Source organism: Miniopterus natalensis, chromosome 14, assembly GCF_054644295.1.
Source record: "Miniopterus natalensis isolate mMinNat1 chromosome 14, mMinNat1.hap1, whole genome shotgun sequence".
In the NCBI taxonomy this organism is placed as follows: domain Eukaryota; kingdom Metazoa; phylum Chordata; class Mammalia; order Chiroptera; family Miniopteridae; genus Miniopterus; species Miniopterus natalensis.
In genome coordinates this window covers 51,060,226-51,074,402 of record NC_142094.1, presented here as the reverse complement: position 1 = coordinate 51,074,402, position 14,177 = coordinate 51,060,226, and the positions used below count along the sequence as shown (strand labels likewise).

At 45.3% G+C, this 14,177-nt stretch overlaps 1 protein-coding gene across 1 annotated transcript in view; it reads left to right on the top strand.

The window, feature by feature from the left end:
- Positions 1-199: 199 nt before the first annotated feature.
- The window catches only part of ABLIM1 (actin binding LIM protein 1), a 208,949-nt gene continuing 194,971 nt past the window's right edge, over positions 200-14,177 (top strand). The window contains exon 1 of the mRNA XM_087823971.1: positions 200-335. Within this exon, the coding sequence (XP_087680097.1) occupies positions 323-335 (13 nt within the window). The 5' untranslated portion in view covers positions 200-322. The remainder of the gene's footprint in view (positions 336-14,177) is intronic.

The following is a 14,177-nucleotide window of genomic DNA, read 5'->3' as shown; positions in this document are numbered from 1 at the left end:
CGCCTGGTGTCGCAGCAGAGTGGCCAGCGCGTCCCCAGCGGCCCGGGGCCGCGGGCCGGCCGGGGGCGGGGGGCCGGGAGGCGGGCCCCGCCCAGCGCGGGCCGCTCGTGTCAGCTTCGCCGCGCCCTCGGCGGGTCCCCGCGGCCACCGCGTCGCCGGGCGGCCAGGTGTCCTGCGGGAGGCGTTCCCGCGCCGCGAGCCACCTCCCTCCCCACGGGCGGGCGCGTGTGCGCGCGGGTGTGCGTCTCGGGGGTATTTTCCTCCCCGCGCCCGGCCGGGTCCCTCCCGTGCGCGCCCTGCTCCGGCTCCTGCCGCCTGAACCATGTCCGCGAGGGGTGAGTAGGGGCCGGGTGGGCACGGCCCGCGCACCCGCCCCGCACCCGGGGCCCCGGGGTGCAGGGCGCGGCGCAGGGCGGGCGCGGCAGGTGCGGGAGGGCCGGGGGCTGAGAGCCGCGCTCGCCCACCCGGCCCCAAACTTTCCCCCTGACCCCCGGGCTCTGGGCGCCTGGGGAGGTGCAGGGAAGCCCTCGCCCTTGACCTTGACCCCCGGGCGTGGGCGAAGCCTGCGGGCCAAGGTCGGTCCAGGCTTTTCTGTACCGGCTGCGGGTCGGCGCTGGGAGGGCGCGGGGGATGGGCTCCTGCCGGGGAGCGGCCTGGAGGGCTGGCCCCAGGGAGGAAGAGGCATTTTTCCTTTCTTGTTACCATTTTGCAGCTTGGTTATGGCAGGAATCCAGGGCTTGATGCAGTAAGATTTAAAGCTGCAGTGCTTACACCCCATTAAAAAAAAGTAAATTCCCTACTGGTACTCCTCTTTGCATTACCCCCCCCCCCCCCCTTTTCCTCTGGAGTGAAACAATTCTTGCAGGTGAAACTGGGTGAAAGGGAAAAAAAAAATCAGAATAGCTTTTCAGGCAAGAGTGCAGGGGATATGTTTCTTGCCATCTGGAGCCAGCCTGATGCCGGGGGGAGCGGGCTAGTCATACATAGCTCGTGGCTGCTGCTGTGAGTGAAATATTAAAGAGATCAAGTCACACGAAGCGACTCGGGCGCTTTGCCATAGGCATTGAAGGAAAATATTGATTATATTTAGAAACCTTATTTGAAAGCAGTAAGTACCATACCTTTTGATACCCCGAAACTTGTAGGAGGAGTCGCAGAGTTTTGTGGGGTTTTTAAAAAAAAACTCTGAAGGGTTAACCCTGCTTTTCTTGGTGGGGAGAGTTTAGGAATTCAATTACATGTGCTGGATAGTTAAGTGCTGCTTTTCAGGGTTCATCCCGGGTATGTAACAAATAGAATAATTTCTAGCCAGAATGTTTAAATTCCTTTTTAAGGAAACTGGTCCTTGTTGATCTGGTTTATGGCTGGTTGGTTCCGTACCTGGAAATGGAGTGGTTTGGGTGGAATGACATAGTTTGCATTTGTAGATACTGGGACATGGAGCCCTGAGATACTTACTGCCTGCCTGATGATGCCTAATAATCTGTGCATGTCAGAGAAAGAAAAAAAAAACCTGCTGGAACAGATATGATTTTAGGGGACTGGGTGTGTGTACGGGATCCTCTGGCTGGCACCAGCTGAACATCCCTGAACAGTGTTCTAAGCCTGAGACTTTCCGACCTGCCCTCTGTCCTCAGTACCACAAGGAACAAGTGGGGAATGTCTCTCATGGGTTGTAAAACTCGCTGTGGTCAGAGTTCACTTCTGATCCAGTTTTACACCACCCAGATCCTTAGTACAGGACCCTGCACACCATAGGAGCCAAGTGACTGCTGGGAGTGTTGGCGCCTCCTGGGAAGCGTCAAGTTCGTTAGGAAACCCCCTGCCCAGGGTCACAGTCTCTGACCCCACCTATTACGGGGTCTCTGTGCTTTATCTGAGGATGTGAAATGAAGGTGGACCCAGCGATTCAGGATTGGGGCTGAGTTCTCCCAATATTTCTCCTTGAGCCTGGTCTCGAGCAGGACGACTTGGAGTCAAGACATGTCACTCAGCTGTCTTGTTTCCCCTCCAAACCCCGTGCTGATAATTAGCACGTAACTGTTTAAAGACTGACTGATCTTGCAGGGGAGATAAAAACACACACCATGATCATAAATATCAGTTACTGATGCTTTGAGTATGTCAGGCGTTTTACATGTATTGTATCATTTTATCCTCGTAGCAACTGAGTCAGGTGGATTCTGCTGCCACCTCCCCATTTTACAGATGAAGGAACTAAGGTTTGAGGGGTTGTGTGATTTTCCCGGGTGAAGTGGCAGATCCTGATTTCCACCCAGGTCTGTCTCACTTCTGATCACATCCGCTTTGTCTTACCGCCTCTCCGTTATTAGTCCTCTGAATATTATAGTAAATATCATAATCATTGATTTACTAAGAACAGAGAGAAAATGCCTTATACTTGAGATTTAAAGGAAATGGCCTTTGTAAGTAAGTTGGAATTTCCAGTACATTTAGAAACACCTTCATGGACACTTGGTAACGATGAAGGGGAGAGGAAATGAGCAGGGACGAGGGCTTCCCATCCTTTCCGAGACCGAGACTGCAGGAGTGAGGGCGGTGGTTGGGCACGATTGGCCTCAAATGTCCTAACTTTGCACGCAGAGTTTTCATTGCAGACCGAGCCGAGTCCCAGGCTGCATCCACCGAAGGCAGAGGTGGCCGCAGCAAAGCCCTCTGCTGGACAGTGGCTCTCTCGTGTGGCCGGCATGCTGAGGGACTGTGGGAATCAGAGCTGCACCCACTTTTGCTGCCGTGTTCAGCCGCCCTGTTTACGGAGAGCTCAGCGGAGATGTGTGTGCTGATGACAAAGGGCCGACTTTGTTCTGGGTCTTCTCTCTGCTTCCTGTAACTCCGCCTGCTACACAACTAGTTGCATCACTCTGCCTTTATCAGTTGCTCTCACGGTGATGTTGTCAAGATTAATGCACCTGCATTTCTTGTTTGCTGTTATATGGGGGCCATTTTTCTGGCCTGTATCAGCTACAGTGTTTCCTCTCTTTGAGTTACAAAGCAATCCAGCGCTTATCAAGCTGCAAAGAGATACTTGATGGCCAAGTTTAGTCATTATTAACATCGTTAATTTGTGTGTTTACAAAAAAATCAAAACAGCAATGCACTACACTTCCTGGGAGTCTTTTTTTTTTTTTTTTTTTTTCATTTAAAATAAATGGGTTCCAATTCAATAAGTAGATTTTTTTTTTTTTTCATGAAAGAAATACTTTTTGGCATCAATATTTCACATATGGGAGAGTCATGGTTCAGAAAGATTTTCAGAAGGTTAAATTGCTCCCACACTGTATCTGTGAACCACATTACATTTATTTTCTTTTCTTTTCTTAGATCTTGTGCAGAGAAGGCGGAGTCAATCACACTTCTCAGGTTGTGGCTCACGGTCATCGTTCTGAGTTCAGCAGGGCCCTATCCATTTCTGTGCCCATCCCCAACCCCAGTCCCTTCTCCCGTAGGTGATGATTCTGATACATTTGATATAGGTGCCCTTGAATTTGTAGTAAAATCAATTCTTAGACCAGTTCTTATATTGACAGCTATAAGTACCAAGTCATTTTGTATGTGTGTGTGTGTGTGTGTTTCAAGAATTCATCAAGTTCTAGTTTGGATAACTGATACTATGAACCCATCCGCACCTCTGACCTTATTTGGAAGTTGGCATCGCTTACCGCAGCAGCGTGCCTCATTCTGTTAGGGGCTAGGCACACGGGATGAAAAACGGTTAGTCCCGCTCCCAGGGGAACTCGCACTGAGGCGTGTGCGAGTGTGTGTGTGTGTCAGCGATGCACACAGCTGATAAAGATTATCCTCTAGGAACGATTAATCTGGTGTGGGAGGGTCAACTTATTGTCCCCAAAGGTAACAGGACAGCTTCACTTCACAGAGGCCGTGGAACCCGCGTCGGATCTGGGAGGGTGAGGAAGGCTTTGGCTGGCGGGATGCTGACAGCGTGCTTTCCTTTCGGAAGGAGTGAGGTGCAGGGTGTGGGGAGGGGAGCCTGTGACGTCAGGGGGGTACCAGATGGGCAGTGAGGAGGAAAGGAGACTGGGGAAGACGGAATGAGGTATGAGCCAGTATCCTTCCTCACAGCTCTTCCCAGCAGGGGACAGATGTAAAGGAGGGGAGCGAGCGGCCTGCCCTCGGACCATTGGGAAGAACTCACATTTAAATATACAGTATTTTTCACACGCACCATATATGCTCATCCACATGGGGTACTTCTGTCTACACCTGATGGGATACCGGGATAGCAGGTGTTTATGGGGCTGTCCCAGGTAAATTGGGACCGTGGCCTTCCTAACTAGTAGAGTTTCTAACTAGCATCCCTTCGTCTCAAAGGTAGAATTTTGGTCAATATCTGGATATCTTGCCTGTAGTATTTGTTGCATCGTATATTATCTACATCAAAATTTAATTTAAATACTGGGCTGGCTATTTCATCTCCTGGAAAGTTGGTGTGTTCAGGTGTAATTACTGTTATAGGCTAACAATAACACACAGTACCAAGTTAAACCCAAATGAATTTTTTGGAATATTTGTTTTTTATTTTGTTGGTAATTCACATCATAGTTTCCTTCTATTGGGGTGAATTATCTAGAGAAAAACATTTGTGGGAAGGAACTGTTGAAGCCTTGGTCCCTCCGCAGTCCTTTTAAACAAGGGGCTCTATTTCTTCTAGTTAATGCAGCATCAAAGCTGCTTTAAAACGTGTAGCTCAATTAACCTATGGTTATTCTTGGACTCACTACCTACTTAATGACTTTCTGCCAATATATTTGAATTTATTTTCCCCAGCACATTTTATTGAGAAAATTATCTAATATGCATTTACCAATATAGGGAAATTGTCCATATTTTGTTTCATGATTATTGGGTGGGCAAGACATTATTTAGCAGATGTATTTATAAAATCCTTTGTATTGTCGAGCCCTGCATTAGAATAAAAATGAAAGCAGGAACTATGGGTCAAGCACTCAGAATTACTTGCTCATTGATTAGAGATCATATGATTTGGGTCCTTTGTTAGATAATTTTTTCAGACTCATAAGAGGAAGAGCTCTACATGCATAATTATTGTTATTCACATTTTAATAAATTACAGTTCTCTGTTTTGTACACTGTGTTCTTTCTCCAGCTCTTTAACATTATTACATATGAGAATAATATTGGATGGTATATATGTAACTATATTAGAGCCAATTTACAAATAGTTTGCCTTAAAGAAGATATTCTCTAATATGTTTTGCTTAAAACTGTGTCTAAGGTCTTCTGTTGTGCTTTTCTCTCTCACTTTGAGAATTCATTTGAAAAACACATCAGCACCGGGGTAGGCACCAGAGAACCGAGTGGCAACAATGAGGGGAAATTAGGACAATGAAGTAAACAGCTATTTCTGGCTTTCAGCTCCAAATGGGAATGAACAGAAGGAGAGGAGTCCCAGAGTCTGGGAGGAGGGGAGGAACCCATACTTTTTTAATGTTACAAAAAATGTAGAAGAGAGGTCGGATTGGAAATCTCTAATGGATTCTAAGGAGGTTTTTGTTGTTCTGTTAAACAAGGGAATCTTTATTTTGATTCATGTAAGCATTTGGGTGCTAATGAGCGTGAGTATCAGTGATGGTTTAGTTTTATCAACAGTTACTTAGTTACTATTTATTTTAGGGGACTCTATTCTCTGGTTAGACACTTGATATAAATTGTAGAATTGTAGTTATAAATAATGTACTCATCCTGTCATTCAGTAAGTATTAGTCGAACACCTACTAGGTACTCAAGTTGTTCTAGATACTGAGATGAGACAGCCACTTACCAAATAGACATCCAGTGTGACAGGTGTGAGAAGTGTTAAGAAGAAAAATAAAGCCCGGCCAGGCGTGGCTCAGTGGTTGAGCGTCGACTTATGATCCAGGAGATTGAGGTTCAGTACCCGGTCAGGGCACATGCCCAGGTTGTGGGCTTGATCCCCAGTTGGGGGCGTGCAGGAGGCAGCTGATCAATGACTCTCTCATCATTGATGTTTTTCTCTCTCTCTCCCTCTCCCTTCCTCTCTCTGAAATCAATAAAGATATATTTTTTAAAAATAAAGAAAAATAAAGAAGAGCAAGTAGAAAAGAGAATGTGGGGAATCGAGAGGGCAGGTAGGGTGTTGCTTTATATGGGTGATAATGGGAGGGCTCCTTGATAAAGTGACAGTTGAGCAGAAACCCGAGGGAGGGGAGGAGTTCATGGGGATTCTGGTAGAGGGTTTTCTAGGCTGCGAGATAAGCGGCCGAAGGCCTTGAGGTCTCCCCTGCTTGTGTGTCCTCGGGCCAGTAGGGAGGCCAGTGTGGCCGGATCAGAGACACGGGGGAGATGAAGTTAAATTGTGGGAGGGGGGTGTCAGACTGGTCCTTGTAGGCCACTGAGAGGACGTGAGTTTTCCTTTGGGAGAGACTGAGTGAGATAGGAAACCCTAGGAGAGTTTGAGCAGAGCTGTGACATGATTTGTTTAAAAGGATGGCTCGGTCAACAATATGGAGAGTAGACGGGGTAGATGCGGGAAGACCAGTTAGGAGGCTACTGTACTGGCCAAGAGAAGATGGTGACTTAGAGCAGATGGTAGAACATCAGGTGAGAAGTCATTGAATTCTGGAAATATTTCTAAGGAAGTACTTACAGGACTTGCTGATGGGTTGGAAGTGTGGAAGGAAAAAAAAAGAATTGTGGATAAGTCCTTGTATTTTATTTTTTTAGCAACTGGAAGAATAGCTTGTCATTTTCTGGGGTGAGGAAGAGTATAGAAGGAGCAGGTTTGGGGCTTGGGGGAATCAAGCATTCTGGACATTTAAGTTTGAGATGTATCTTAGCCATTCTATTACGAAGATATTTATAATGCCCATTTTACAGTTAGAGAAAATGAGACATAGAGAAGTAAGGAAACTTGCCAGAGATCATCTAGCTCATAAGTGGTTGATCAGGATTTAAACCCAGGTCTTGTTATTGCTGGAGTATGTTTTACGCACCACAGTGCTGCCTCTTTACATTAGGCGAAAAAACATGCCGGGAAAATAATGTTTCTGGTTTTCATTCCTTAATTATTCTGGAGGATTATGATTTCCCATTATGCGAGATAATTTTCTGCATTTTTAAACATGGCTTGTGTTTAAGGGGAAAAAATATCCTGTCCTCACATTATCCCAAATTCTACCATTTATCAATATTATCTTTGTTAGCATTGCAAAAATGCTACTAAAACATGAAGAAGCATATTCAGTGATTATAGCATTCATTCATCCATTCATTCATTTATTCATTCAATGAAATCGGAGTTCTTGCTGTGAGCCAGGCGGGGGGAGGGGTACTCGCACCTCTACTCACAGAGCCCCCAGACCAATGAAGGTGGGAGATCTGTGTGCAGAATACAACACACAGTGACCTGATGTGAAGGTGGCACATACAGGGCGTTGCAGGAGCACAGAGGAAGGACCCTGGGCCATCCTGATTGGATGGCTGTGGGGCCAACGCAAGTGATAATTGGAATGTGGCCTTAACGAGTGAGTGAAATTTGCCCAATGGAGAAGTGGTGGGAAAATGTTCCAAACGTAGGAAGCAGCTTGTTTTTAGAATGTATAGTTAGCATATTAAACTTCAGGAATAAGACATTTGAAGTTAACTGTAACATACAAGAACACTATAAGGAAATATTTAAAACTATACTGAGGGACATACAGGATTTAAGTCATTGGAGAGACCTGTATTCTTGAATGAGACGACACAATAGTGTTAAACTTTTCATTTTCTTTAAGTATTTCTATATAGGAAGTAAAATTCCAATTAAAATGCCAAGAGAATCTTTTTTTAGAGACATGGAAAAATGATACTATTATTAATTTTGTAAAACAAAGTAAATGAAATTCCAAAGAGGAAGTGTTATCAAGGGAGATTAGTCCTATGGAATATTAAAGCACAATATAAGTGTTCCGCTGGGGCCTCTGGTCACCTCTCCCACCCCCACCCAGCCTGACCACTAGTCTCTCTGAACTGCTTTGACCAGAGGCTCTTTTCCACAGCGTACCTGATACCAAGGTGTCATTTAGAAACCTAACTAATTAAAAGCTAAAAAGCTACATGCTTATTTTCAACTTTTAAGAGCTATAATCTCACTGTCCAGGGCAACTCGTTTGATATAAAAGAGGAATATACCCATATAGTTAAATTCAAGCTGAACAATTTAATATAATATAAATGAAAAATGAAAGGCCTCCATCCCCTGAAGTAACCACTATTCTCATGTTTTTGAGATTCACTTCAAGGGGAAAGTTATGTGTATGCAAAGACTAAAATGGATCTATTTATTACCTATAAAACTACTGTCTACCTACCTACTTACTTAAAAAACACACACACACCACATTGCTGCCCTGGCTGGGTGGCTCAGCTGGTTGGAGCGTGGTCCCAAACACCAAAAGGTCGCAGGTTCCATACCCATTCAGGGCACACACCTAGGTTGCGAGTTTGATCCCCAGTAGGAGCACGTAAGGGAGGCAACTGATGGATGTTTCTCTCTCTCTCCCTTCTTCTCTCCCTAAAAATAAAAACAAAACAGAGCACATGCTCGGATGAGGCTTAAAATACCAACAACATAACAAGAATCACGTTGCCTTTTTTACATAATATATCTTGAGGCCTTTCCATATTAGTACATACAGATATAGCTTATTTTTTTCTGACTGCATAGTATCCAAGCATATGGTTGCACCCTGACTTAATAGTCCTTCATTGTAGATACTTTGTTTGCGTTTATAGTCAGTGCTGCACTGAACATCTTCGTGATAACATTTTTAGGATATAGCTGTGGGCATTAGACTGTAACTTTCAATGAGGTTTCACTGATGGGTCAGAGAAAAGGGCCCAGAGAATCCTTCAACCCCCTGTGTGGTTGACTTGCCCTGGCCCTCTCCTGGGCTGCCCCCAACCTTGCCCCCCGCGCTCCCCCCCATTCAGTCTCTGCCCAGCCAGGAGCAGCTTATTTCTGCAGCAGGAGAAAATGTTGCAGAAGTTTCCTTCAGTTATGCCAAGGGACAGACAGACCGCTTCTAGCCCAGAGGGAAAAAAAGAATATTTTCTCTCACTTCCTCTAAAGCCAACCTCATTGCCTGTTAATGGGATTAATTTTCTCTTGATTGATCCATTGTTTTTAGGACAAGATATTAACAAAATAGTCTGGTGCTGTTATATCTCCCAAAGGCTGTATTATTTATTCTTCTTATTCATGGTCACCTGTTACCCTCGGTTAAAAAACACACCCTGAAAATTAATTCTTGTTTAGGTTGAGTCCAGAGGTCCCCACTTGAAAATAATCAGAATGGCAGCTGGCCCCCCACAGGAGGGGGAGTTGGGTGAGGAGCTGGGAGACTTGGGTTCTACCTTGAGTTTCGCTTTTCCAGCCGTGTGACCATGGGCACACCACTCAGCAGACCCTCTCCTGGGAGCCCCCTTCCCTAGTTCCATCTATTCCCTGGACAGTCTCAGAGGACTCCCCACTTCCAAGTCCCGAAACTAATAATGAATCCCCAGATCAGACGGCTCAGTTTTACTGACTGAATTCCTGTAACGTTTAACTCTTGGCTGGAGTTCCAGCAGACGGAAGCGGAGATTGGCAGCATTTTATGTAGTTATTTGGGCAAAGGGGATGGGGAAGATGCTGGCTGCCATCTCAAGTCACTGTGCTAACATTTTCAGCTCTTTTTCACTTTTGCTTTTGCAAGATCTGACTCCTGGTTTACTAGGAGAGCTGGTACCATTTCTGAGAAACCTGGGATGGCTTTGGTGTTCTAAAGACAACCAAAATGAAAGTCCTTCTTGAACTGGCTGTTAGGTACCATTTTTAATGATATTCATAACATATTCTGGTTGAGGACCCCAAAGCTAAAACTAACAGTGGGCCCACTTTGCTCTTAGAAAGGGTCATATGATATTCATTAGGTTTGTTGAATTAATTTATTTGGAATCATTGACTGATAAGGCTTAATATAAGAATATCAACTCTAACCTATAAAACAATTTAAATGCCAACTTTTGTATGGAGTAGAAAGAACTAGGAAAATGTCCGTCTCTTTGTTTTTTCCATGTCTCTTTCCTGTTGTTTCTGGCAACAAACAAGAATTTCAAACGTTTATTTGGCCAAAAGGAAATGCAGATTTGAGAAGTGAGGATTCCCTACTTGAGCATTAAGAGAAGCACTTGTTTCCCTTGTATAGTTCCTTGACTTTGCAGGAAGGCATCAGTAACTGAGCATTTTTCTTTTTCTTCCTTTTAATGGGTTTGGTAGTTAAGTCAGGTTCTCCCTCAAGCACTTCGGTCTTCAGATCATGGTGGTCACATTATGCAACATCTTTCTCAATTAAGCAAGGGAAGCATCGATAGGTAAGCCAGGGAAAAGACTCTCACACACGCATTGACTCTTTATAGTAAACACAAGGATTCTACTTCTGTATTATTCACTGCGGAATAAAATACTCTTCAAGAAATTGATGTTGGCATGCTTGCTGACTGTCATCTATCAAGTGCGCCACTCATGCCTGTTAGGACACATTTTTTTCGAAAAATTATTTTACTATCTTATTGACTAGGCCACATAAAAGGGATGACAGTGGGAATTTATTTCATTAATAGAATGTTAGAGGAAAGATGTTTTATAGGAAATTGTTGTCATGTGTAATGTACTTTAAAATTTAGTGGAATGCTTTGGAGGTTATGAATATTGACGACACAGAGCGATGGCAGAAGGGATGTACTCTATCCTCCGGTTTGTTCAAAGTATTAGCAACAGCACTTTCACTCTCCCAAGCTGTCTCTTTTCAAATTTATTTCCTAGTCTTTCTCTGGCTTTTGTATTCTGTAAGGTTATGACTGATGACAAAGACCCTAGTGGAGATAATTTGACAGGCTTGACCTTATTTGGGGAGCAATATTCATGGATACTATTACCACCTGAGTAGTAGGCACAACATCTTAGCCAAATCTGTCTGCCTAGCACCTAGTAGGTCCATTGCACAAATATTTATTCAGCACCTGTTGTCTTAAGAGCAGTAGCTACAGCCGTGCCCACAACAGATTTTTTAAAATCCTTGTTGATGGGAGCTTACATTTTGAGTTGTGTTATTTTATTTATGTAAAAAATTATATTTATAAAATATAAATAAGTAAAATATACGGCATCTCAGATGGCGATGAGTGGTCTGGAGAAATGAAGCAGGGTGGGGATGGGGAGTGCGAGATGGGCAATCAGGGAGGGCTTCATTGAGGAGATGACCCTTAAAGAGAAGGAGGAGAGAAAACGAGTCCTGTAAGTACCTCAAGTAAGAAAAGTCTTGTCAGAGGGAAGAGCCATTGCAACCCTGAGTCGGGAATAGCTTGGAGTATCCCGGGCACAGTGAGGCTAGGCGGAGGGCGCCAGGGATGGTGAGGTCTGGGGGGTCTGGGGATTGGTCCTCAGCTGTCCTGTGAACCAACATGGGGTCTTTGGCTTTTACTCTGGGTGAGATGGGAACCATAGGAGGGTGTTGAGCAGACGGACACACTTTTGTTAAATGTTGACCTGAACTGAATTTCCTTTAAAGAAAACACGAGGACCCCAATCTGTGGCTTTGGCCTGTTTATTTATATGGTATTTGGTCATCCTTGGGTTTTGTGGGGCGCGTGTGCGCGCTCACATACGTGCAGGGCCAGGACCGGGGCGAGGGGAGTAAGATACCACCCCGAGAGTGGCGCCTCCTTGACTTGTGCACCCCTGCGCCTCACTCCCCTCGCCCCGGACCTGCCCTGCCTGTGTGTTTATTGATTTAATCCCGAGTACGGTACGAGTAAGACTTAGCTGTGGCTGCTGTCCCTGTTCGTAGCTCGCAGACAAGCTGTGTGTCCTGCGCCACGGCACTTACGCTGCTGGCACGAGAGGGGAGCAAGCGCGGCCCACGGCTAACCGCAGCCGAGCACTCGGCGTGGCCCCAAGAGCGGCCATCGCTCTGTGTCGTCAGTATTCATAACCTCCAAAGCATTCCACTAAATTTTAAAGTACATTACACGTGACGACAATTTCCTATAAAACATCTTTCCTCTAACATTCTATTAATGAAATAAATTCCCCCTGTCATCCCTTTTATGTGACCTAGTCAATAAGATAGTGTGATTGCAGTGACTCCCGTCTGCAGAGACCTTCCGTGACCTTCCCCCGCCACCCCCGCTCAAGACTTTTTAGGACCTGGATGGTCCAGTTCACTTTTTGTCTTTGAAACCTTTGCTTAGCTCAAGCTTAAACACAACTGTGTTTTTGTCTCTGTTTCCACTTGGAATACCCTTTCCTTCATGAATTTCTGACAAAATGGTGTCTATTGTTTAAGATCCATTTATGTGCTATGATGATTTTTCTTGAGAGAGAGAGAGAGCAAGCTGCTCTTTTGGAGTCTCTTATCTTGTGTAATAATCTTCTTTGCATCATAGGGACTTACATGCTTGTTTTAATAGCATTCCTTGCACTTAGAAAGGAAACTTTTTTTAAAAAAAAGCTACCATTGAGTCCCCGGCAGGGAGAGACAGTATAGCCCGGTAGTTAAGAAGAGTCTAGAACCAGACTGCCTGGGTTCAAATCCCAGCACTGCCACCTACAGCTGGGTAACCCTGGACAAGTGCCCCACTTCTCTGTGCCTATGTCCTCATAAGTAGCAAGTGTCTCATAGGCTGTTGTGAGAATTACGTGTTGTCATACAGTGCTTGGCGCGTAATAAATACCTAATTAATATTAGCAATTACTGTTTGCAAACATTATACTGTTTCATCTGCACAGAAACTCCGTGAGGTTTGTATCGGCCCTATTGGAAGATGAGGCGCGTAAGACTCAGGGAAGTCAAGCAACTTGCCCAGGGTCGCACAGCTGGGAAATGGCAGAGCTGAGATTCAGACCCCGGTCTCTTTGCACTATGTGTCTTGCCCATTTAGAAAATTTAGCGTGGTGCCGTGTACCCAGTAGGAGCTTAATGAATATTTCTTGAGTTGAAATCAGGAGATAACAAAATATCCAAAAAAAACCACAAAACCCACGAGTTTTTGAGTTCAGATTTTGCCTCTGCCTCTTACCGACGATGTGAATTTCAGGACCTAAATCTTCCCAGCCCCAGACTCTCCTCCTTCGTAAAAGGGGGGATCGTAATGGCTCCTCCTAGAGTAGAGGTGCAGGTCAAGTGAGGCAGCCAGTGTCAGCTGCCCAAGCTCGGGAAGGTGCTTGGTGAGTATGAGTTGTTTCCCTCACTTCCGTGATAATTATTTCTTTAATTATTATCATCATATGGCCCCAAGTTAAAGTACGGTGAGAGAGATGATTCTGACTGAAGCAGCCCCTCGGCCTTTCACAGAAGAAAACACTGGTCATTGTTATTTTAGTGATGGCCGTGAAACCTGAGAGGGGCCGTCTTACCTAAGTTAGTGGCATGGTTTAGAAGTTTGAAAATATCCCTTCTAGTCTATGTTGCCTGAGGTTACATCAACCAAAGACTGGGTTGTGTTAACCGGTGCCCTCTTTCGAAAGGCAGTGTCAGGGAAAGGTCTTATAAAGGATTTCCTTTAATCTAATTGTTTTTCTTTCGACTTAACGTAAACCAGCCGGCATTGAGGAGGAAGGAGATTTGGCTTGGAGGAGGGAGCATCAGGGCAAAGTAGCTTTCAAGCTACAGGGACGGGTCTGCGTAGGAATCAAGCGGCGTTCGGCAGCATGTGACCGAGGCCTGTCGAGCGATGAGAGAAAAGTTACCGTCAGAACCACCCTTTAACTAACGTTCGACTGCAGCTCTGAGCTGCCTCCTTGGCCTGACCTCATGGGACAGATGCATCTAACCCAACAAGGTCTTCCTGTCGCAGGGCCACAGAGTGTTTGTGATTAAAAGACGCCGCTGTCTAAAAAGTCATAACAACATGAAGTCAGCGATCACTGGGTCCCGTAGCCTAGACTTCAGTTTTCTCTTCAGGAAACTAAGAGAGCAGCGGAAGAGTTCAGGTGGTTTCTTCCCCCTTCTCCTTGGAATCCGCCCGCGTCTGTAAGAACTCGGCTGTATTACACCCATCGCCAAATCCCATTCAGCATCTCCCGATTGGACACACCAGGCGCTGACCTTGTGTGAACCAGCGGCATCCGTGTG